The sequence below is a fragment of the Lepeophtheirus salmonis genome, chromosome 8 (genome assembly GCF_016086655.4).
Source record: "Lepeophtheirus salmonis chromosome 8, UVic_Lsal_1.4, whole genome shotgun sequence".
NCBI classification, from domain to species: Eukaryota; Metazoa; Arthropoda; class Copepoda; order Siphonostomatoida; family Caligidae; genus Lepeophtheirus; species Lepeophtheirus salmonis.
Window position 1 is genome coordinate 6,809,401 of NC_052138.2, and position 27,113 is coordinate 6,836,513.

At 31.7% G+C, this 27,113-nt stretch overlaps 1 protein-coding gene across 1 annotated transcript; it reads left to right on the forward strand.

Annotated features, from left to right (window-relative positions):
* The first annotated feature begins 8,578 nt into the window (after window positions 1-8,578).
* LOC121122970 (SET and MYND domain-containing protein 4) lies at window positions 8,579-11,861 on the forward strand. The gene is made up of 2 exons (XM_040718048.2): window positions 8,579-10,190; window positions 11,208-11,861. Exons 1-2 carry the CDS (start codon window positions 8,654-8,656, stop codon window positions 11,696-11,698), a joined length of 2,028 nt encoding a protein of 675 aa, XP_040573982.1. The 5' UTR covers window positions 8,579-8,653; the 3' UTR covers window positions 11,699-11,861.
* The last annotated feature ends 15,252 nt before the right edge of the window (window positions 11,862-27,113 follow it).

Consider the following 27,113-nt stretch of genomic DNA (forward strand, 5'->3'; position numbering starts at 1 on the left):
TTTAACGATAAAATATAGGTACGAGGTTAAGGAACTTGGTTTGGAGGTCCTTCATCGTTAATAAGGAGGAAATTCACGATCAGTGTCATAACTCCTGGGCCTATAGACCCAGTGGCGAAACGAAGATGTCGTTATAAATATTTGTGGTCTTATGGGCTAGTGTTCCTAAACTACCTGATTTTGGGTTAGATCTAACTGATATTTGACCTGTTGAGCAGGTTAGAAATATAATTTAGCTGATAGCCGGAAATAATAGCTGATCTTTAGCTAACCCGGACAATTTGAAGTTTTGGAAGAGATCAGCTACAATCAGCTGTGACAATGAAGGAGGTGGTAAGGAAATAAACAAGGACATTGGGAAGAATACCAATTATAACTCCACAACAAATCCTCAGGTTTAGGGCTCCGTCTTTTATGAGAACACGCGAACGTTCAATCAGGTTTTGAATATAATTGAATCTATATAGGAAAGGAAGTTCACTACTCAGGAATTAAATAATAACGACAACTGCTAAGGAAAAGAAAATTCTTTCTTCAGATTACCCATTGCAAAAATGGGCCAGCTAATAAAAACATACGATTTACATTACTAATAATTAGGGATAGATCAGTTGAGCGGTCTCGAAATGAGTGGAGGGGGGGGGGCAAATTATAAGGGTGACGTCATTGTCATGCAACCACACAATTTCATTATAGTAATATTACATCTAAATGGCATGCACACAATAGGTATACTCGAGGGCTGTAGGGGGCGGGCTAAAAGTGTCAAAAAAGAGTTCAAAAGACTCATTGAAAAAAGTCTTTCAACGGAAGAGATGGGGTTCTTTCAGGGCTGGTGTAGACGATGGTGCTGGAGACAGCAAACTGCTTGGAGTGCCCTAATGAAAATTCATCAATCATGTGTCCTTTTCTCGACTTGTACGTACGCTAGAGAGCTCAGATTTGTTTTTGGCTTGGGACTAATTATTTAGGATTTAATATATCGAAATATGAATTCGTTTAGATCACTCAACCTATATTACTTTTTGAACTAAAGTGTTTACTAGTCCCTGATGAAATGTTGCAGGGATCCTTGGCCAATTCTGAGCGTTCATTGGTCTGATTGTTTCACAAATTTAGAGCAACCCTGTAACTTACTCTTGGATCAATTGATACAATATATGTACATGAGTATATCCAAGAACGATTAACGACAATAATACAACCAACGATGTAATGACTCAAACTGGGTGGTCAGATTGGGATCTTCCAAATATTGGATTGTCACCATGAGTTGGGGAATGCTGAGAAATAGGATCATGATGAGGATGATGATTCACTAACCCACCTTTAATAACAATAAAATCTGTATTGATATACCAACATAATAATATGTAAGTAAATTTATGGTTGAATTAGAAAAAGGAGTGCTGTTGGTTTTTTCAAAAAAAAAAAAGAAAAGAAAAAAAAAAAGAACTGATATCATTTAACAATTTATTGTTATTATATATTTGTTGTTTTTTTATATAGAAAAAATTGTATTTGATTCCATCTTTTTTTTACTATTTTTACAACGTCATTCTTTTGGCTTAATAAACCACTAATAGCCTATACTATTCTATGACTTGAGCTCGAAACTTGAATTGGCTTGAATTGGAATAAAGAGCATTTTTGAAGACCAAACTCCCAATTAAAGGCTCACTACTTGAACAGGACTCAATATCTAAGATTTGCGACTTCATTTGAACTCAAAAACTAGTTTATTCTCAGTTAAAGAATGCCTTTGACTCACTATGAGCGGCACTGGGAACATAGGTGACATTGGCCCCCTACTTTTGTAGATTTTTTATAGTTATTTTTTATTGTAATTCCTATAATATATCTTCGTATCTAAAACTTTTTTAATTGGCAAGAATGGCTCCGATGACGATCTCCTCAATTCTACTTTGAATCCAACAAGGACTTAAAATTATAACTAACCAACAAATTCTCAAGTTTACTCTTCAAAAAACAGACGAGCTAAAAAACTTAAACACGATTTAAATCACTATTTACAATAATCATACCGATGTATTTATTCAATCAACTGCATTTGATTTCTAATTCAAATCGAAATATCTTCAAAAAGAAAGATGGGTATTTTATTTTTACCTTTTAAAAATAAGTCAATCAAATAGTGTAATACAAATTTATGAATAAAATAATTTTCCGTCGAATTGCTTGTAATTCAAAATATTACAAAAAAAAAAGATTGACTTCACACTTGTATTGAATATTATGTAGTTTATGGCAAAGAAAAACAGTCATATTTGAATTTAATCAATTTAGTAGACAGGGCCATGTGCAAGATTATATTTTTATATATATATTTTATTTTTTTTTTTTTTGGGGGGTTAATTGTTTTTGTATTCTAATACAAAAATTGATAATTTTGCCATTTTTTTTTAAAAATCCATAGCTTTTCAAAAAGAAAATCAGAAATTAAATTTTTTGGAAAAAAAGTTAGAAAATCCAGAGCAGTTCACAAATGAATTTAGAAATGCAGGGTGCAATAATTGATCAAGCAACAAGGTAAGAGAGCATTTACTTAATGATTGACCGTATCCTCGAATTTATCCATATTACTTGATATGGCAAACCCGGATTTGACAATAACAATAGGCAGTTGGAGTTGCCAAAAACTATCCAACTCCGCAATTCTGGCTATAAGCGTAAGTTCTTGTTCTACTCGGATTATAATTGAGGATCGACTACGTAGAAATTTCTGTCTAAATTATCGCTGGATACGGAGTGGGATTTGTAAGTAAATGAAACGGCATGACAGCTAAACTACTCATCTCCAAAAAATCTTCAAAATGTAGGATTACTATGTTGATTTCGTGTTTTTTTTATTAGAATACCCCCACGGTATATTTTTTACGACTATCTATATAATAGGGCGGTTTGTTTTTCAACTTTTTTTCGAATTTCGATTATGGCTTTATCACAATAAAGATGTGATATGGTCTGAAAATTCTAGAAGGTCATCTTAAGGTCGCACTTCTCGATCATATTGTGAAAAAAAAACAACAACTTTAAATGCTGAATATAAATACTTAAAAGATTTTTTTATTATTTCCCATTAAATAATTTTGAAACCCATTTTTTAATATATAAAAAATGAAAAAGGGTTTTAATCTAAAATGTCTTATCGAACAAAAAAAGAGAAATAAGTTAAAAAACAAACCTCCGTAATGTATAATAATGTAATATTTTATTTTTAACAAATATTGAGATCTGATATATGTATAATAAATTTAGAATTTTGAGATATAGATTGTTGATAGACGAAAATCCATTAATGTTCATTGCTTATTATAATATCAATCCAATTTAAATTTAGCCTTTTTTCAGATGCAAAAGCAAATATGAAGGACTCTAGAAAGAAGCATTTTAATTTACAGCCCCCCTACCCCGAAAATTACTTTTTCAGCGATGAATGAGTATTTTTTAAACTATTTTCAAAGTAATAAGAATAAACTCGCAAATTTCGGGATCATCAAAGCCTTTTATGCTTAAAATAATAGTTATATAATATTTTAAATTAATAAAGTACAGTTTTAAGGTCATAGAAAAAGTCAAAGGTCACAAAAAAGGTCAACTTCTAAATTTTATTTTAACATGTGTACTAGGATCTCCAATTTTTAGGTTGACCAGTTAATTCGATCTTTTGTTGTATTTTAATGAAAAAGTTATGTTTGTAAAATTTTCAGTTTTTTTTACCACTACATACAGCCATTTGAAAATGAATTTTTTTTAACAACATTCTCTATCCATAAAGGGATTCAGAAGTTTCAATTTTAAAGTTATGTTGTTGAATTTCAAAAGTTTCATTAAGTTCCTTTTCTCAAGTGATACAGGAGAATATTATCCTTATTTTTCGTTTTGAAGATAAACAAATTGTAGCCATACGAAATACTATGAATACTTAAACGATCAGAACTGGTTTGGCCAGAAAATATTATTTTTTAGAGTGCTTAAAATATACTATCCCATTCGAAAAATAAGGCTAAAATTTAAATTGTTCCTTTTCATAAATTAACACTTAATTATAATTCAACATTCTTCATAATTTCATGAAAAAGGGGCTTTTATTTTTGTCACATGTAACTGTTAGGAATCCAAAATGACCGTCATTAATAATACTGACGTCACATTATGATACCCTCTGCATTATATTACATAAAATCTATATCTGTAGAAATAAACGATTTTCTGAAAAAAATAAGTTTAACTATATTTAAATTGCCAAATGACGTACTCAAATATTTAATCTATTATATTACGTATATAACTCTTGAGTAATATACATATATTATAGGTTTATCATGTCGTTTGTTGATGTTATGAAGAGCCATTACAAAATAGAAGATAAGAACCCGTCCACAAGAAAAGAAAAATACATAAAACATATTCGCTATAATCATTTGTGTTCACCTTAACTAATTCGATCCTGTGTAGAAGTTCGGTTCAGATCAGTCTCATTTAAAATTTGGTTTACGGTCCGAAATCAATAGAAATTGGAAAACTGATCGATCAAGCAAAATATCTAATATCTTCCTCTTTTTGGTATCGTGGAAAGTTCTTAGAAATTTTGCTCTGATATTTTATAGCGGGTGGTCCATTGAAATCTGAGTACTTAGTAATTCAATTATTATTGAAGATTGAGCGATTGAAATTAATTCATATTTCGATATATTGAAGCATAAATAATTAGTTACAAAACAAGACAAACTCTCTACCTTAGGTCCAAGTCGAGAAAATGACACTTGAGAGGGATTGACGATTTTCCATTCGCATACTCCAAGCAGTTGGGGGTCTCCAAGACCACTTCCGAAATGTTGGAGAGGAAGAAGGGTTTTTAGAAAAGGCCAAACTGGATCTGGATTAATTAGAAAAATAGTCAAGGTCAATCCCCTCAATTCCATTTGGGTCCATGCAAGAGATCTATGGGTTTCACACCAGACTGTCGAGAGGGATATGAAGTCAAAATAACCTTATGGGGGTGGAGATACCATTTTTGACACAAGCAATGAAAGAAACCTATCTCTCCCGTTGCAAGACTCTTTAATGAGTTTAGAATGAGTCTTTTGTGTTCTTTTGAACACTTTTTGACACTTTTGGCCCCCTTACAGCCCTGATGCAAACCACCTTGACTACACCTTTTGGTTGTATGTCGAGGAGAAAGCCTGCAGTGTCTGTCATCCAAGCACCGAGGCCCTCAACGCCACTGTCAGCTAGTAATGGGATACCATGAGAGAGGACTACATCTGCAACTAATGCAAGGCCTTCTGTCGCCGCCTGGAAGCCATCATTGCCGCTAAGGGTGCTTACATTTATGATTGAGGGAGCTCAGGCACACATCTAATTAATTTGTTGAAAGTCTATTGTTAATTAATGAATTATGTTTTGTTGAAGTTTAAAATTCAAAGTGTTTAGATTTTAATGGACGACCACTCGGTTGTTTTTCAATTTTTTTAGTTAGACACAGAGTAATACACTAAGATAAAATGAATGAATTCATTTGCTATAACTTATGTACTTCTTAAATAGAGTAAAATAAATAAATAAAGTTTTATTCATTAGCAAGTTTGTCTTCCAAAAAATCAATCTTTTTTCTTAAATGGTATTCTTCCTAATATTACTAAACGGGATTAAATTGATGAATCCGTAATTTATAACCAGGACTGCAAAGTCGGATTCGGTGCCTTTTTCGGTGGAGTTTGGGACAATTCCCAAACACCTCTAAAGTCTAAATTATTATGTTGGGTAGGGCATAGTCAATAACCGTGCTAGTTCATTAATTAGACTTGTGAATAGTCAATATGATCAGAAAAAAGTGTAACCTTTGCAGTGAGATTTTGTGTTTATTGTCGTTAAAATATAATAATATGTGTTGGAGTGGGAGTTGTTGACATTCAAAATACTGCAGTTGGAGTCGGGGATTTTATGTACCGAATCCACAGTCCTGATTATAACCCAAAAGCCTGAATCAACAAAAGCTTAAAAAAGATAGCAAAGAAGCAAACCAACTGTAACAAAACAAATTAAATGTTTTCAGGTTATGATATGTCTATCCTTTTGTACTCAGTCCAGTCCTGTTTTAGGACAGGTCCTATCGTTCTTTAACTGCCCGTCCTTGGATTTTCCTCAAAAATGTTTTTGGTTTATTCTGGTGATGGGACGATTATAAAACAAAGGATATTTTGAATTTTTTTCAAAATTCTCCAACTATTCACCAAAAATTAAATTTTTTGGAAAAAAAGTTCAAAAATTCAGCTGTCCACAAAAAACTAAATATTTTAAAAAAAAAAAAATCCAAAATAACATTTTTTTCTAAAAAAAAATTACAAAAAGAATTTTTGTAACATACAATATTTTTTTAGAAAAAAATTTGAATATTACATTTTTGTAGAAAAATTTCAAAAATTCATTATTATTTACCGAAAATTATTTTTTTTTTTTTAATTTGGAAAATTAAATTTTTTGAAACCAAATTTTAGATATTAAATTTTTCAGTAAAAGTTAAATTCCTTAATAATTTTGAGGAGGGGTGTCTATTTTTTAATAACTTTGAAAGTAGTAAATAGTTAAATACCGTTAATAAATAAGAGTTGGAATTGCAAATTAAACATTTTTTTCTTAATGCCGATTCCAGTTAAAAAACACCCAATTCACCTATTCTCATCTTATTATTAGTTTATTCAGGCCAAATAAGAAATGCAAGAGATATATTTAGAACACTGTGCATATCTTGCAAAACAATATTCCTGTTTTCATTATTACGAGATATAATTCAAATTTATAACATGTACTCTTCTAAAAAATTGATAATTTAAAAACGATATAGCAATGAAAATCTAACTAGGTTAGTGAACAAGAAAATTGTTTGGCAAACACAGTAGATTTATTCAGTAACTATTAATCTTTATCGTGACATCATTAGGTACATTTTTTGGGTAAAATAGGTAAGGTATAAAAAGTAAAAAAAATGCATCAATTTAAATTTGTTTTTCCATTCATTCCATATTAATAAACAATATATTTATATTTTTCAGTTATTCTCAATAGTTATAGTCCTGTATTTGAGATCCTAATGACGTCATCTGTCATACTAGTAAATAATATCTGAATAATCTTGTTCTAATTAGAATAGGAAAAAAACACTCAATGACTTTATAAAAAAAGTCAAAAAAGTTAAAAAATTTAATTATTTGGAAAGAAATAACAAAAATTTAATTATTTTGAAAAAAATTACAAAAATTTAACTATTATGAAAAAAATTACAAGAATTCAATTTTAAATATTATATTTTTTTCTAATTATTACATTTTTTGAAATATAATTTTGTATATACAATTTGATGTTAAAAAATTTTTCAAAATTCAAAAATGTTAACAAAAAATTTTTTTAGGAAAATTTTTCAAATAACCATTGTTATTCTCAAAAAATTAAATTTTTTGAGAAAAATTTCAAAAATTCACTGCTGTTGTACAAAAAACTAATTTTTTTGGAAAAAAAATTCAAAAACTAAATTTGTAATATAACTTTTTTTGAATAAAAAAATTAAATATTAAATTTTTCGGAGAAAAATTTCAAAAAATTATTTTTCTATAACAATATCTTTGTTAAATTTTCTTGTACAAGCAAATATTCCTTAATTTAAGGGGGGTATTTATTTCATAACTTTGAAAGTAGTAAATACTTAAATAAGAATCGGAAATGCAAATTAAGTTTCATTTTCCCCACACAGATTCAAAAAACAAAATCCCCGATTCTCCGATTAATTGTCCCATCACTAGTCTCAACCGAAATATCGGGTCCAAATTGCTAAGTAAAAAAATAACATAAGACCAAACGTGGGGTTGGGGGGGAATGATCTTGGACCAAGTCTTCACACTACTAATACATACATCTGTTGAACAATTATTTGTCCAGTTCCAATTAAGTTATCGTCAATTAAGATATTTTTCGTTCTTGTATTTTTTTGGCACAACCGTCTTTTTTTCCATTGTTCAGAACGGAAGTTGTTAGTTTTTATCTACTTATGTACCTCTATTTATATGTATGAATACATAATAGTTATCAATAACTCTCCAACGGCACATGGCACATTGTTCTGTGATTTGGAGCTGAAGTACTTAGAAATATATTTGGGGGGGGAGGGAAGTGGTGGATCAGTTCTGTTCATGATATTACATTTCTGCTTTGCAATAATTCCTACTCTTTCAAGACTGTTTTCTTTTCTTCTTTTTTTTGTCAAAGACAGAATGTCTTTGGGAAAATGTATAAAGAGACCCCCTGATGCGAAAGGCATTTCTTTAATTTTTCCTCTTTTATCTCAAATATAGGATGAGAGAAGAAAAATCTGTTATTTTTTTTTTTTACTACTTTGAAGTTATGATGATGAAAATGAGTGATTTGGCACTCAGGTAGGCTTATAATGATATTTCACAATACGTATAGATATATATGCATCTCTTTAAATCTTCCGTCTATATTTATCATGACCGCTAGAGGTCACTCCATCCCTTTTTGGACATTCTCCAAAAATAGACACATTGTCTGTTCTATGCAGGAAAAAAATGCATAGAAATAAACAAACATATGAGCAGATAACTCTCAAATACAAGACATGATTTCTTCAGAAGAACGGGATAAATTACTCTCTTCCCTAGGGATTGGGAACGCTAAGGATCTGGAGTTTCTCTCTAGTAAATTTGGAAAATCCCTTCCTTCATCAGACCTCTCCCCATCTACACCCATAAAAAAACAGGGAAAATATCCATTTTACAACTTGGTGGATAACATCCGTTCCGAGATTCGTTCCAAGTCTACTTATAAGCGTGTTTTTGAGAAGACAAATAGCTTTCGTCCGCGATGGGATCACGTCGTACAGTACATTTCAAAGGATCATCATATGATTACTCTAATGAACGAGGAAAGAGAAGGAGAAAATATTCGGCTCAAGAGAGCCGAGGATCTGAAGAAACAAGGAAATGAGTGCTATGGAAGGAAACGATTTAAAGAAGCTGTTAGGGTTTATACTCTAGCGATTAAATTAGCCGGCTTACTGAAGGAACCAGGAGCATTACTCGGAATACTTTTAGGTAATCGTTCTGCCTCTTTTTATCAACTTCGGGACTATCAGACCTCACTAGATGACATCAAGGGGGCATTTCATTTTGGGTATCCTCCAGAGTTAATGCATAAATTAGTTGATCGAAGGGCACGATGTCGCTTTGCTCTTGGGGATTCACTAAAAGACATTCGATCTGAAATCATGGAGGCTCATCTAGATACCAAGAATATGATGGAGCACTTTGAAACCTTTGTTTCGAGTAGCAAAAGCAATCCAAAGGCCACATCAAAGAAGAGTAAGCAACACAAAAATCTTATTGAGGATATTCTCGACTTCCCTCGGCATGAACGTGTACCCCAGTTGGCTAAATATGTGGACATAACTTACACAAAGGAATTGGGTCGTCATGGACTTGCCCTTCGGGACATTCAACCAGGAGAACCCATTCTCTATGAGCAACCCTTAGTATTTCATTGTAACCCTTCTTTTTCTGAGGAACATTGTTATGACTGTGGAGCCTCTTTAAGTCAAAAGGACAGACTCCTTGGTCTCTTCCCTCATTTAACAGATGGAAAGAGTAGTTTTTGCGCATGGTCCTGCTTTGAGAACTGGATATCTTCCTCTGGAATCTACGAAACCAAATTCAACATGAGCTCCCTTTTTCGGGGAGTGAATCTGGAGGAGACCCGTTCCTCAGGGGCCGTCAATCTAGCTTATGAGGCAATGATTCGTCACTCGTACGACTATTATGCCAAAACAATGAGAGGTGCTAATGGAGCTCTTATCCCTGTAGACCCAGAATTTGGATCCACTCTTTCTGAAAAGGCTTATGTGTCTACAGATGTGAGAACACTCTATGATCTAGAGGGTCATCGTAACTCACGCAAGGATGATGAAGAGTGTCTCACACTTCTGGTGCATACGTGGATCCTTATCCAATGTTTGGAAAAATCAGAGTACTTCCCTTCCTCTGGAGAAGGGGATCGTGAGTTTATTGCGGAACTGATTCATCATTTCTTAGTGGGGATCAAATACAATTTGCACTCTGTGGATCGAGTGGATGGAAGTATGGAGAGGGTTCAAGCTCGAGGTATGATGTGTTATTTAACTCTAATTTATGTACAAGTGCTTGGATTAAATAGACGTAGTTATAAGTCGTATTGGGTCTCAGAAATAAAAAGACAAGCATTTTTTGTTCTCCCCTTATTTTGGATGTAGGAATTTTTATGTGTGTTAACAGCAGGGGACAGTTGTTCCCTGTATCTCACACATTATTACTCCGCTTTTCTTCTTAATTGTGTACACACATATATATGTACAAGAAGATGTTATTGCTGGTTCAATCATAGAATGTACCAACAATCTACATATCAAACTACCAGTCTTGAGACTCGTTCTTAGATATATATATTTTTTAATTTTTGGCTTGGTTTTTGGAATTTTTTGAATAATAATCCAAAAATTAACATCTGTTGCAAAAAAAAATTGAAAATTAAATATCTAAAAAAAAATTTTTTATTTGAATATCAAATTTTTTGGAAAAAAATTTCAAAAATCCACAGTTATTCTCAAAAAGTTAAACTTATTGGAAAACGATTTCAAATATCTAGAGGCAATTTCAAGAATTAAATCTCAATTATTAAAATTTTTGGAACAAAATTTCAAAAATTAAATTTCAAACATCAAATTTTGTGGGAAAAATGTTTCAAAAAGTTCCAGTTATTTTCAAAAAGTTAAACTTTTAAAAAAAAAATCAATGTTTTTATAAAAGAATAAGTTGAAATTAGTTGTACCAAGGTACACACAATAATTCATTTATAAAAAACTGAATTTTATATATGACGGATATTTGTAAATTGTTGTGTCTTGACGAGGTTATTCTTATTATTACAATAACCTACTCTGATACATGTATAAAATACACGACTATTTATACTTAAAACGAGGTAAAAGACTGTACTTTTTCACATATATATACATACCAGAAAATAAGAGAAGAGAACAAGGGGGAAGGAAACACGAATACATTACATAAATAAACCGAGTTTTTCTACGTGATCCAGTATCCTAACCTTAAAGACTTAGTAAATATACCTTTATTTTTTAGGGCCCATTTCTTTCGAGTCCATTGGGAGCGGCATCTTTCCAACACTTCTCCTTCTCAACCACTCCTGCGCTACAAACACAGTCCGCCACAACCTCAGAGGCTCTCACGTGCTGGTACTCGCCAAATCCTTCATTCCCGCTGGTGCAGAAGTCACAGACTGCTACGGAGCACATCATTTATCCACAAACACCACCACTCGACAAAAGGATCTCGTCCGAGGCTACAACTTTGATTGTGGGTGCCTTGCATGCGCTGGAGGTGATAAAAAATATCCACAATTAGGGAAGTTGGGAACACCTCTGCGTGGAAAGGAAGAGGTTTGGGAGAGCTATGTTCGTGGATTCCTGAGAGATGTTCCAAGGGAGTCTTTTAAACGGATAGTGGAGTATTTAAAGTCCTTTGGAGGAGGAAGATCTCCGGATCGTAATTTGGAAAAAGGGGGAATTGCACTATGTATTGTGATGTGGAAGGCCATAAATGGGAATCAGTAAGAGGAGATGTACTTGTTGTTCGGCCATTTGTATTATTGTTTTTGTTATTATTATTATTATTATTACAGCTAGTAGAGTGACTTTTTTAGACGAAGGTTTTCGTCATTTGTGTTCTTTTGATTTTTATTGTTATTATATAGCTTAACATTCTTCTCCTCCCATATTTTTTTTGTCTTCTTTTTTTGCAAGAATTTTTAGTTACTTTATTTACTGTTGGGGCATTTATGTTTATAGTTTCCCTCACTTTTTTTTTATTTTGGGAGTTCATCATTTTCTCCTCTTTTCCTTTCTTTCTCCATTCTTCTTTTGTTGAGCGTGTTATTTTACACACCAGTAAGTTGCACAATACATATATATAAATGTCTTCTAATAGAATTGGGTTGGTTGCACCCAAAGAAAAGAAAGAAGGAGAATCCCTTTGTCTCTCCCTAGAGTATATTTACATACTTAATTATGACTCCCTCGTCTTGTTCTATGTGTGTAAGAAGGGACGGAGGAGTATGCATACCTCATAGTCTCTGGGTTTTTTACAAAACCCCAAAAACAGGTTAACCTACTAGCAAGTTAAGGTCATGGTCGGTTCGGATGTTTTTATATAAATATTCGAGTCAGGGGCGTCCGCAGGGTGGGCTGGATGGGCTGTAGCCCCACCCCAAAAATTGTTTTTAATAGAAATTTCATTTGTAATTTGGGAAAATTATGCAGTAGAGCAAAAAATTTAATTTTTGAATTTTTTTTCCCAATAATTTTTTTTTTTTTTGGAAATAGCTATGGATTTGTAAATTTTTTTCCAAACAATTTAATATCAACAATTTTAATCCAAATATTAAACTTCTTGCAAATAATAACTATGGATTTTTGACATTTGTATCCAAAAGTTTAATAGGTCAAATTAAATTTTTTGATTTTTTTTCCAATAGAAACTCAAAAAATTGAGTTTTTTTATGAATACTTTTTTCGTGCCCCCCTCAAGGAAAAAATATATAATATCCTCCCTACGCCCCTGCGAGTATATTTTGGCTACTTGAACTTTTGGATCCAGGTCCCAATCCAAGATTAAACACGCCTATTTGTCTCGAATTACAATAGAATTTAACGTGAAGTGAGTACCAAAACAAAATAGTAACTGAGTGAAGGCTACATTTTGACTGATTACTGATTCCAAAACGATAAATAAACTAATTGTATTGCTATGAGTAGTGATGTAAATCTTTTGTATTACTTAGCTGACTCGTTTTTTTGGAATTGGCAATCCGAAGAAGGAGCTTTCTTTTCCTTAGCAGTTGTTTGTTATTATAAAATTCCTGAGCAGTGAACTTATTTTCCTACTACATTCAAAACCTGATTGAACATTCGTGTTTCCTCTTAAAAAGGAGAGAGTAATCTAGAGAATTTTTTGCGGAGTTAACACTACAAGTCCTTATTGGACTCCGTTTAGAATTGAGAATCGACATAGGAGTAATTCTGGAAGAATCCCTTGTTTATTTCCTTCCTCTCTTGTCACAGATAATTGTAGCTGATCTAATGTAACGTCATGAACATTATTCTTTCTCTCCTCCAAAACATTCTTCAAATTGTCAGTGTTAATATGTTGAACTACGGTTTCTTTTTTTTGAACCTGCTCAAAATAACATGATTTCCATCACTAATTATAACAAAATAGTTGTTATAACTATTGTTATAATAACATTGAGGAATAACTTCGAAATGCAACTGTTTATGTAAATATCGCTTACAGTACTAACAAGAGATCTTTTAAGATCACATCTTTTAGTATTAAACTAGGATTAAGTATTAAGCAATACTTTGAAGATTTGAAAAATCCTTTGGTTTTTTTTAAGATCTGTAAAATTTTGAGTACTCGAAGCCTGTTTGGTTAATGGATTTTAGATAATATAACTTTTCATACACCCTACCTAAGAATCAGATGCCAGATCCGTCCTATTTTTATGGAGTATAAGTTGTTTAATATCCAAGAAATCCCTTTGATATTTTTTTACATCAGTAAAAGTTGGAGTACCCGAAGCCTACTTCTTTATTTTTTTAATATATGGTGTTTTTTTTTAATAGTACGACGAATTAATCACATACGGGGGTAAAGGGTTACGAATGGTTCTATCGGTATTTGGAACACAAAAGATAATGCAATAAATGTGTTTAATTATAAGAATCTGAATGATTTTGACATTATTTTTCTAATTTACCATGTATCCCAGGAACATTGCAAATTCTAGAGGGGACCAGGGGTAAAACAAGGGATTTTTCTTTTGTTGTTGTCTGACTTCAGAATAAATTTTTGTATATTGATTTTTAAAAAAACACCTTTTTCATTGTAAAAGACAAATATTTAAAAAAAAAAAAATTGGCGATTTTTTTTTTTAGAAAAAGCAATTATTTAACATTCAGGATATTGTGACACTCCTCAGTAGGCACAATGCCATTTTGCAGTTTATGTAAGACACAATACCACCATTAGTGCTTGGTTTTTGATTGTTTAAGATGACCATTTCAAAAATCTATAGCTATTCACAAATAGTTCAATTATGCGGAAAACTTTTCTCAAAAGTCCATAGGTATTATCAAAAAAATAAAACTTTTGAAAAAAATTAAAAAAATCCACAGCTGTTCACAAAAAAAATAAAAATTTTGGGAAAAAAAATTCAAATGTAAAAATTTTTAAATTTCAAATATTAATTTTTTTTCAAAAATTGATAGCTATTCACAAAAAAATTAAATTTAGTGGCAAAAAGTTTGAAAAATCAAATTTCAAATTTTGAATTCTTTGATTTTTTCTTATAAAAATCCAGGGCTATTCACACAAATTAAATTTAAAAAAAAAATCAAAAATCCATTGCCATTCACGGAAAATTAAGTTTTTACGCAGGAATCCGTAGTGCCCTCCCCCGGTAGCTAGGAAATCTATGTTATTAGCTCATCAAACATCAATTCTCAAATATTCGTCTCCTATTTACTTTTTCACCGATAGTAATCTTAGTAAATGTATTTCCTACGTGGACTCCGGTATTTAAAAAGGTGCTACCAGACAAGAATACTATAAATTCTGCGTCAAGTGTGCCCTCAGAATCTACAATACACATGTACCGTGCACGGAAAATGGAACTGGCCCGTGTAAAATTGCCATTGGAAATTTCCCCGTCATTTACTAACAAAATCAGAATCCCTCGACCCAAAACTTGTTTTGTGCAATAGCAGGGCCAACAAGCGGGTTAAAACCCACCACTGCTACGTCACAAAGCATTTAGACCCCTCCAAATTCTTTAAAAGGATCACAGATCGCTTAAGACAAGTACGTGTGAGGATGCTTATAAAAACAGAGATTACCACCATCAATTCTTGGGGAGGTATCTTCCTTATTATTAAAGCATGTATGTTCGTCGACGGCTTATTCATTTGGACAATCCCAGTTACTACCGCTAGTTGATTTATAAAATTATAATTCAGTTTTGACAACTTTTTCACAGTTATTTATTTTATATATCATTTGTTGAATTCTTCCGATAAAATACCTAGAATTTCCAACTTGTCTGATTTAATAATATCATATCATTAGAGTTGATTTAATCAACAGGAATGGTGTTATATAGTTTCTTCTGTATATATATATATACTTCAAACCCTAAAGGAACTGTAGTGATGAGATGTATGTATATGTGTGGAACTGTGAGGGGATTCGACTCAGAGTGCATTTTACAGATGATTGAAGCTAATGAATCATAGCTGCTGCTGATCAACTCGCCTCATAATTTTGTTAGGTAAAAAGAAAGAAGGAAGCAGAATATCAAAATGGGATTAGGTGTGTGTAACAACTAGAGAAATCATCTACATAACGATATTCTTTACATATGTACATATTTTGTACAAAACCTTTAACAAGATTAGAAAAAAAAAGAAAAGGGAAAGAAAAAAACACTGATTATATCAAAGAATAGAGAGAGAAAGAGGAGGGGGAAAGAATCGATCTTTTCCCGTTTTTCTTTTATGTTTAATAATATAGGTATGATATTTTTAGTAAATGAATAAAATAGGTCCTCATGCATCATTTCCTATGGAATGTGGCTTGGCTTAAGAAATGATGATGATGATGATAAAGCTGTCCTGGAACTCTATTGATGACCTTTTATCAAATAATATTAAATAATGACGATAAATTTGAAAGAAAGTCTTGCTGGTCAAAAAAAAAAAATTATTTATAATTTTTTTTTTTTTGTTAAAAAAACTTGTCAAATCTTTTTAACACCGTGTTCTCAATGGTTGTTTTGTCTCATACCTACCTATATAATATAATATATCTTTGTATAAAAATGTATTTTCTCCTCTCCCAGAAGGGGGTATCCATAAATAATCCTAATGGATAGATATAGGTTTTGTAGATACAAACATACGAGGGTTGTCTTTCGGGATTTCTTGAGGTTCAATACCTGCAAAAAAATATTCTGAACTAAAATATTTTCTGGGAAATATCGGGTTAGATTATTATGTAAAATGTATAAGCTTTTTTATATATAATGAAACATCACAAAGTTGATAATATTAGATGTAGTAAAGATAAATCCATTAACTTTTATAGATTTTCCTTTTATTTATTAAAGTTTATCTCCTTGACAATCAAAATAGTGCTTACATGAGGGTGGGACTCCACTAGGCATTCACTAGTGTGGTACATTTTTGACATCAACATTAACGGAATGGACGAAACCAAATCCCAGAGTGATTAGCTATTACAGTATCAAGACCATAAACACTATTAATATTTTCTGCCCCCTGGCCTGTGTTTTTGCCTTTAACAAAGAAAAACTGTAAAATATGGCATATTTTAGTCTTGTTAGAGTCCATCTTTGATTACCGCTCAAACAATAGAAAAAAATTTCAAACCAGTTTTTTTAGTCCGAAATCTAATCTTCCTAATCTCATCTAGCGTAATCCAGTCGCTCCTATGCACCAAAAGGTATGCCTTACTATAGCCATCTATTGGAGAAATAATGGATTACTTTTTAGTAAATTTATAAAGGGGTAAATTTGAAACTTACTTATTTTTCACGATTTATCTTACAGTGGGCATGGACAAAAAATCATATTGTCCAAGAAGGAAGCACCTATAACTAATAATGCTAAGTTAAAAATCCAGTTAGGAATGGGTATGTTAAAACAAAAGAAACCGCAAATGGTAATCCTGACAATTTGAAGACTGAGGAATGACGCTCATGACGTTTACTTAGATCAGCTGTGACAAGAGAGGAAGGAGAAAAGGATATAAACAAGGACATTTGCTAGAATTACTCCAATGTCGATCCCAATTCTACTCTGAGTCCAACAAGGACTTACAATTATAACTACCCAACAAATCCTCAGGGTTACGCTCTGCCTTTTATGTGCACACACGAACGTTCAATCAGGTTTTGAATATATTTAGAAAAGGATGTTCACTACTCAGGAATTAAATAATAATGACAACTACTAAAGAAAAGAAAATTCATTCTTTATACTACCAATTACAAATTAACGGGCCTGCTAAAAAAAACACCGGATTTACATCATTGCTAACCGTTTATATTTTGGCCATGTTAAAAAATATGGAAACCGAAATTTAAGATGGTAACTCTGACAATTTGAAGAATGTTTTGGAGGGTAGCAGCTTAGCTGTCAAGATGTTTCATTAAATTACCTACAATCAGCTGTGAAGAGGGGGAAATTGAAATAAAGAAGAACATGGGTAGGAACTACTACGATATTGATACTTAATTTGACTCTGAGTCCATCAAGGATTCACAATTATAACTCTGCAACAAATCCTCTGGGTTATGCTCCGTCTTTTATGAGTACACTCAAATGTTCAATTACATTCCGTTTATTTTAGAAAAGGAAGCTTAATCATCAATAATCAAATTATAATGACAACAGCTAAGGAAAAGAAAATTCAATTTTTCTTTTGCAAAATCCAAAAAAAAAAAAAAACAAAAAGGACGAGCTAAAAAACTCATTTCATTTGTTGTTTCATTACCTATACCTGTAGGGATCCGATTTTTGTAGATCTCTATCAAAAGGTGGGAAACAGACTTATGAATGAATTAAGACCCTTGTTAACATCAGCTGCCTCTTGGAGGGAATAAATGTAGTATTAGAGTCAGAAAAAATGGGATGTCAGTCGGAAATTTCGGGCTGTTTACACATTTACCTTTAAAACATCTACAAAAATATAGATAGTTCTTGTTAAAAAAATATAATAATAGACCTTTTTTTATATATATAAAAAAACGTCCTTTTAAAATGGATAAAAATAATATTACTGTAAAAAAAGATAAAAATATTATATAAATAAAACATCCTTTCGTAATATTGGATTTATTTTCCAAAAGAAGTCACTTCAAATTAGAGTCGTAGAAAAAGAAAAATGCCCATGATCCTCGGGACTCCAAAATTTATAAATTTGTTTCCCAGAACCACACTGAGGGACAATGTCCCGGGAATTAAAAAAAAACCTCATACGTCATATCTTCCTTCTACTCATAGTTGGAGTAATTATATTTATTCTTTTTTTCTCTCTATGTTTACTTTGAGTAAACATGGAAGACTAGTATACATATAATATATGTTTTCTAACAACCTTTGGGCAAACATGGATCCTTGAGGGCAGGCTTTGAAATGGATTATCCACATACAGTATATGACATATAACTGGACGTGTTAATTTGTTACTTATGACTCAGACTTTAAATGACAATATGGTGCAATTACATGATGTTCAAAATTCACCCCTGTTTAATATAGGGCTCCACAGATACGTTAACTTGCTATAACGTGGCCAGTAAAAACCCAGTAGGGCTAGTACATGTGTATAGCCCGTTTGGCTACATAAACACCGTACCTTAAATACCACATATACACAGGCAATTTTTGGTTCAAATCTGAAGGTTTACCTTGTGTCATACGTCGAATAGACATTGAAAACAAATATTATGAATTTCAATTTAAATCTCGGAATTGTCCCAGAAAGACATCGAGGAGATGACAGAGGCCTCGAAGAAGATGATTTACACTATATCCATGCCATAGTCTTCTCCACGATGATCTTCTAGGATAATCCTGTGCGAATGGGTGCTGCTATTGCAATCCTCTGGTCTCATAGTGGCCACTAGGATAATGTTTTTCTTAGCAATTGAGAGCTAATTATGTGTTCTACAACATTGTTCATGGAAAAATGTAAAAAAAATACTCTTAACCTCTCAAAATTTGCTTAATAGAGATGAGTAAATAATCATAATGGCTGGCCCGGTATGTACCGTATGCGGCGTAATTAAGTATATACCTGGTTAAAACTTCGTCAATAACGAACTCAAGAATAATGCTCGAGGTCAATTTATTTTTGTAATTTGTATAGAATATAAAAAATTATAAATTTACTCAATACAGCCATGCTTGACATTCACCCCACCCTCAAACATTTTTGTAAAAATCCTTAAAGTCCTTTTGATGTATTCGTTATCCAATTTTGCCCATGCACCCTTGATAGCTACCTTTAAAGATGCTTTCGATGAGTAAAGTTTGTTATAGGCAGCACTCTCAAATTTATCCTTGATGGAAAAGCCCAACAAGGTCAATTCTGGAGAGCTAGAGGGCAACATGCCCTTCGTCCCAGACGAATGCCTGTTGTCTTTCAAGAACTTTTGAGTTATTTAACTGGTATGGCAGGGTGCTCCATCTTGTTGGAATACAAATTGATACTTTTTCTTAATCCATGGAATAAAATGGACTTTTAGCAACCTCATATATACTAACAGTTGATTTTTTTGTACCTTCTTTGATAAATCAAATAAATAAATCATTAGTTATTCACTTCATTTTCAGTGTGTAGCAACCTATAAAAGACAGCTGTCAAATTTCATGACAATCTGTTCCTTAGGTTTGTGAGTTATAATGCAAAGTGATAGGCTACTTTTTCGACTAATCATTACTAATATCGTTCAAACTAATGTATGGTGTGAAAATTGTTGTTGCCTCAAAAACAAAAAAAAGCCTATTTTGACGGCCTAAATATGTTTCACATATTTAGGCCGGGAACTTTTTAGACCATGTTTTATATGAAATAAACAATAATAAAATGGAATTTTATTATTCTTCTTGATTTTTGTTCAAGATTGTTTTTATATTGACACACAACTTATATACTATGATCTTTTCTTCTAAATAAATAAAAACCGTTTTTTGCAAAAGTAAATGTCCCTCCTCCCATTTTTATTTTTTAATGCTAAAAAATGATTTTTTTTTTTTTTGCCAATCTATGCCTTGTTTAGTCATCAAATACGAGGTGTAACCAAAAAGTAAGGTGACTTTGTATTATCAGGAAAAAATATTTAATTATTCATTGATATTTATCTCGTCCCCTTCAAAGAAATCCCCCTCATATACAAACCACTTGTGCCAACGCTTTTCCCAAATCATAAACACTTTTCGGTATAGACTTGAGCTCTTCCAGTGATGTAGTCTTTATCTCCTCAATCGTTGCAAATCTCCGTCCTGTCATGTATATCTTCAGTTTTGGAAGCAAAAAAAGTCACATGGAGATAAATCCGGTGAATATGTTGTGTTTGCCCAGAAAATATCTCCAAAGCAAAGATGATTGAGCAACGGCATTATCATGATGATGCATAATTCCGGATGTTTTCTTTGAGTCAGCGGTGAATTTTTCATTTTTATACCACGGTATTCGTAAAAAAACAAAACAATAAGCTAGTCATAGGCATCTTTCCAGGCATATTGGAAGAGTTTGTACCGCTTGAAAAAAATTTATCTTTATTACTCAGAACAGTTTCATAGCAGGTCATGGTCAACATTTCAAGTGTTTTATAGCACGGAATTTCATTTTTTACACAAAATTTGATGCAAATTCTTTGATCCATGTTTTTCAAAGAAAAAAATTGCTAAACACGCAAAATACTTTTAACCTTTATGCCTTTCACAAACAAACTAAACATACTATAAAGCTGAGCCAGTAAGTATATGTTCACGGCAAGTGTACTAACCTAAAAAATAAACAAAATCGAGCATACCAAATGTACTTTGCCTGTAAAAAATTAAAAAGTCACCTTACTTTTGGAAAACACCTCGTATTTTTTGCCAATTGACACGGTGGATTGTTTTTCCCCCTTGTGTATTTCTTTTTGACAAGTCTCAACAATATGATTATACGTTTCGTAATCTACATAACTGACGTGGGTAGTAGATTGCATCTGATACCTGTATCCATGCATTTATTTGGCACACCCAATACGTCATAAATATAATATATGTATGTATTATATTCAGCACTCGCATCGTTTTGACATTTTTTGATATTCTTTAGTCTAATTTTATGAGAGAAAAAACCCGTATTTTCATCTATAGCGATTATATGCTCTTATAGGTTTGATACATAATCAGAACTTTGGCACACTCTTCAAGAGATGACACCCACTCGCCAAGACCAACCAACTTTTGTTCAACAGCCATTCTTTTTGTTCATAAAGTTGCCGCATTCAATCTTTTTATGAACTACATACATATGTAGTAGATAGATGGAATAACAAAATCAATTATAAAAAGAATATTTCATAAATAGAAATTCATTTGTAAATTTGTCAATCAATTTTTGTTGTTTTGTTGATTCCTTTTTTTTTTTTTTTTGGGTGACATTGTCAACGTATTCTTTTTAATTATATGTATAGATATGAGTACATTTATAAATACAATCAATATTTGAATTTTATAAAGAAGAAGAGAGAGAGAGAGAAAAAAAACATTTTTTCAAATGTGTGAAAAGAATTAGCGTGGCCCTTTGAATGAACACAGATGTATTTACAAGACTCGTGCTGAGACTGAGAAAGAATTTATTGTATTCTTTTCTTTTTTTGATTTCTACTCTTTGGATATCTGTTGTTCTTCTAGTGTTTTTTTTTATCTTTTTATATTATAAATATATAAAGAAAACTTGGAAAAATGATGTGTTTTTTTTCTTTTTCAGGTTCCATTTTGAGTGACTTTTTTTCTTCTTCTTGTTCCATTCTTCTTTTGTTTATTGTGTGTGTGTGTGTGTCTAAAGCTCCTAAAAACATAAAACACTTTCATGTTGTTTAGTACTGAAATTCGACAAATTCGATAGAGTTTATCAGAATACATAATGCCTTATGCAGAATGCGTAGTGCCCCAAGTTCCAACAGGGGCCCTGAAAACGAAGATTGCTTAAGACAAGGATTTTACACGTGGGGGCCGTGATGGAAGGCTAGAGGGAGTGGCAGGCCGGGTTCTATAACAGAAGCATTGGAGTGCATCTAAAACCAGCTACCCAGCTTCAGCTCAGACTTTGTTTTTTAAGCAGAGGCCTTTCTACCTTAGACAAGCACTTCTGCATAGTTTCTACTGACATGTTGGAACAACAATATCATATCATCTTTTCTAATGTGGAGAACATTTCAGCTGCAACATTAGGTCATTGATGTCTTAGATAGCCTTGAATATGAAATAGGTTTTTGATTTGTGTGATGTGTAAAAAAAAAAACATAATTCTACACACAAACAAAACAAAACATTTGACTTCAATTCAAAAATAATGTTTATTTTTTCATAAATTGGGCAGGATATTTGGCATAACAAATAATTGTACATGGCCACTTAAAAATCAAACAGATTTTAGCTGAACAAGGAAAGAACACTTTCAGACTTTGTCCAAAAAGTAATCAGTATTTAATTCTTAAAGTTTACACAACAGTAAATAAATACAATAAAAAGAAATATGAGTTCTTATGAACATAATACATTAATAAAATAAGCTATTGTTGATATATATGAAGAAATAAATTTACAATGTCATTCAAATTGTAACAACAATCAGTATGTAGACATCAGGCTGTCAGCAGACATTTTCTCAAACTATCTCGGGTTCCAAGACAAGGGCACAGGATCCTTGCTGGACAGCCTAAAGTCAAAGGTTAAACTATATACATAACAAATTGTACATTATTATATTTAATACAAACTAGGTATTCCCCCCTCAGTAGAATAAAATGACTAACATCACCCAAGAACTATTGCATTATAGGATGCATCATCACATTAAAATAAACGTAATACTTGATACAATAAAATCTGAAATGTGATTACAAAAAATATTTTCTTACCCTCAGAAGAGATGCAGCCTCATTGAAGATTTATTGAATCTTTTAAGCAGCGTCTCTTTTCACTCTCCAGTTAACTTTTTGGTGAGGTTCAGTTTTAGCGGTTCAAGAACTGTAGCCACTAGAACCGCTAGACCAATAAGGGCACAACCTTGCTTCTCAACAAATGCAATTGGTTGAAATCGAATGGACTCTTGTTAAAATGAGAAAAATTATCTATTAACTATTATTATGGTTGTAAAAAATATGATATGCTAATGTGTTAAACAAATGGAAACCAAAAATCAACATAATAATCATGATGACAATTTAGAGGACACCAACTTAGTTGTCATGGCGTTTCATTAAAGCAGCTACAAACAGCTGTGAGGATCATCCATTCTACTCAAAGTCCAACAAGGACTTAAAATTATTATGAATTCCCAAAAAATCATCACTGTTACTTTTATGAACACACACACCCGCGGTTACACTGTATAATAAAACGTTTTCTCCTCAACAATATAAAAAAAAATAATCATAACACCTTCAGAAAATAAAAAACACCCTCCAAGTTGTAACAACACAAACCCCAACAATCGTCCAATGTCATATTTTTTAAAACTCTAGCCATATATAATACTTTATATAGCCATGGATAGATACAAAGGTGGATAGTTTGACTCAACATATACTTGAGGGGCGTCCGCAGAGGTTTGGATGAAGGGGGTGTAGCGTAGCCCAATTTTACAAAAACATTTATTATTTATATATATATTTTTTATAAAATTAATTTTTGTACAGCTGTGGATTTTTGATTTTTTTCAAAAAATTTAATATTTCCAATTTTTTGTGAATAGCTGTGGAGTTTTGAATTTTTGTTCCAAATTTTTTATTTGAAATTTAATTTTGAAATTTTTTTTTTCCAAAATTTAATTTTTAATTTTTTTTTTCCAAAAAATGTAATTTATAAAATTTTTGGTGAATACCTATGGATGTATGGATTTTTGGATTTTTTTTCAAAAAATTCCAATAACCTCAAGTCTTCCCCTACCCAAAAAAAAACAACAACATATAAATATATATAATTAATCTGCGGACACCCCTCGACTTGGGCCCATATTTTAAAGACATAAAAAGGAGTCGGGATCTCTACGAGGCGCGACTCGACTTATATTCAAAAACTATTTTATACAAATCCTCACTATAAACTCAATTTTATAAATATGGACTTGAATAGATCTTAAAAAAAATATTTGGACTCAGAATGGCCCTTAAGGAAATATTCCAGGACTTGGAACTATTAAGTATAAACTTGAAACTTGACTCAAACTTGCAGTCAATGGACTTTTACACACCTCCGAAAAATTGATTTTCATATTTTGACCATTTAAATTTGACAATCTGACCTTTTAACATAAAATCAATATATAGATTATCTTATTTAGTATATGTCTAAATTTAATAAAATATATATAATTTTATGTTCCAATTATTATGCTCTTTTTAACTCGGAACCCTCGCGGCATGATTGGATATATCAAACCTACGAGGTAAATTTCTGGAGGGATGCATTTCCCTTTTGGGAATTAATTCCTACCTTCCTTTTTCACTAATTTTTAATAGGCATACAAAAATTGTTAAAAGTTGAATTATTTATAAAATAACAGCTATTTGAAGCCCTCTAAAATTGTTGTACTAGACGCAACCCTGCTCTTTAAAACAAAACAAAATCCAAATTTATCCATTGTTTGAATTTTTTAAACTCTTAACTATATGAATCCAAAAAATTGTCATTGACAGGACGGATTTGACAGTCATATTTTCATCATTAGTGCCTATTAACACAATAGCAGGCTAAAATTATTATTATCACAATAGAGTGTGGATTACATTTGTATTCTTCGACAAATTAGCGTCCATTTCTTTAGACAAATAATTCTTATAAACCCTTTAGAGTTGCTGTAAACGGCACATTAAAGTAGCCAAATTGATTGTCACGATATAAAAAAGAAGATTTATTTTTCTTATATCAAATAAAGGTTTGAAGCTATTGAATGTCTTGATTAATCCCACAAATTTGACTACAAAGTATATAATTGACTAAAATATGTTTATAAAATATTGGTCTATATCCAATAGTAAAAAAGTCAAGAGTTAAACACTTCACATTTAGTTAATTTTTGTTCAAGATTGTTTTTATCTTAACGCACCAATTATGTATAAATAGTAATCCATAGCAATCAGGGGTAAATAAAAAGATTAATAAACTCTGTCCGGGATCTATCAACGGATATGTTAAACAGTTGGACTCAGAGATAAATTGCAAAGTGTGTAGCTCTATCATTTGTGATTGTATATGATGAGTATAACTCTCCTGGGGTTGCTTGATTGGGCTTGAATAATGCCTAGTTACTTGTTTCCTACTTTTCTTCATCCCCCTGTACTTTTCCTTCATTAGATGCCTCATTAAGAAGTCATAAAAAAAAATATATATATATCTATGTACATATAAAAATATTATTTCTGCTTTGTTTAACGAAAAATAATTTATAATTTTTTGGAAAATGTTCTTTTTTCTTCTTCTTCTTTCAGTAAGGTAATCATCATAGGTAAAAAGAAATAAGAATATTTTATAAATATATAGTATGTTGTAGGAACATTTATTACACGATTTTTATTTTTACTTTTTTTTTACCTGCTGACAGTTTTCAACTCCCGAATTAATTAATATATAATGAACTACTTCTACCTTGGCTGTTAGGTACAAACTAGGTAGAGTTATGCATAAAGAAGGAAGGGGTGGAGCTTCTTCTAAAAGATTCCACTTGATGAATTAAGAATATAAATTCTATGAATACGTCATTCAGAGGCAACCCTTGCCCTTAATACCTATAAATATACCCATTTCTGCATAGGAATGTGATTAATTAGGGACTATTAATTTGAAAATAATGGCTCTTTAGCAGCAAACGTTTTCATAAATCCTCCCCCCCCCCTACCTCCCCAAAAAAAGGGTCAAAAAAGGGTACAAATTGATTTTTCTCGTTTCATTATTTCTTCATTTGACGTGATGATTTTATTTTTGAGCCTTAAAATACAAGACATTTGTATTCCTCGACGAATTATCCTCAATTTCTATAAACAAATTATTCTTATTTACCCAAAGGGTGTGTCCCAAATTGCAGTTGAAGTAGCAAAAGTTGTTTGTCAAAATTTAAAATTAAGAAATTAAATTTATTTGAAGGTCCATATTGTAAAGTCTTTGACCATCTACATGACGACGATTTAAGAGGTTTTGCCAAGTTTCATTGTACCATTGTTATATATAAATTATTATAAGGTTAAAGATTGGTCTGCCCCGTCAATGGCAACCCCAACATTTTTAGGCGGCTGGAGTATAACTTTCATAAAGTGTACTAGGTCCGAAAGGAAGATGGAAAAAGCCTTAAGGATCGGCCTAGAAGTGGTAAACTAATAAAAAAACAAATGAAAGACATTAATTTCATGCCGAAACAATTTTGGCGTTCCCATTGACCAGATCTGAATACTTTGGACTTTCCAGTATGGTGGCATATTGAGTCCAAAGCACGTAGAGTCCGCCACAGCAATATCATCAACCTCAAAGCCTTTGTCAGGGGCGTCCGCAGGATAATATTTTGTTGCAGCTTTTGGTTTTTAGATTTTTTTTTTTTAATCCAAAAATTAAATGATTTTTTTGAAAAAAGCGTTAAGATTAATTTTTTTTTAAATTATTCCAAAAATCAACATTTGTTTACAAATTATTACATTTTTTGTAAACTAATTTCAAAAATCCATAGGTATTCTAATAAAATTAAATATTTTTTTTCCAAAATCTATAGCTATACACAAAAAAAAATCAAAAATTTACAGTTGTTCACAAAAAAAAATTCAAAAATTTAGAGTTGTTCAAAAAAAAATTCTGAAATGAAATTTCAACTATATTGAAAAATTAAATGTTCTATTAAAAAACAAAAATTCATTAATTGGGGGGATACAGCCCCTCCAGCCCAGTTCCTGTGGACGCCTCTGTCTGCAGAGTCCCATTGAAGAAGGATGTTTAGGACTTACATTTCTTAAAGTATCTAATGTATTGTATGTGACCTATTCTGGAGACTATAACTGAAGCTGATGGAAATCAAATTCATAAATAATAATCCTCATAATATTTATTTAAAAAAGTATTTTTAAGATTTTCATATAAAGTCTCATTCTGATATTAATTTAATATTACTTTCTGTCCCAAAGAC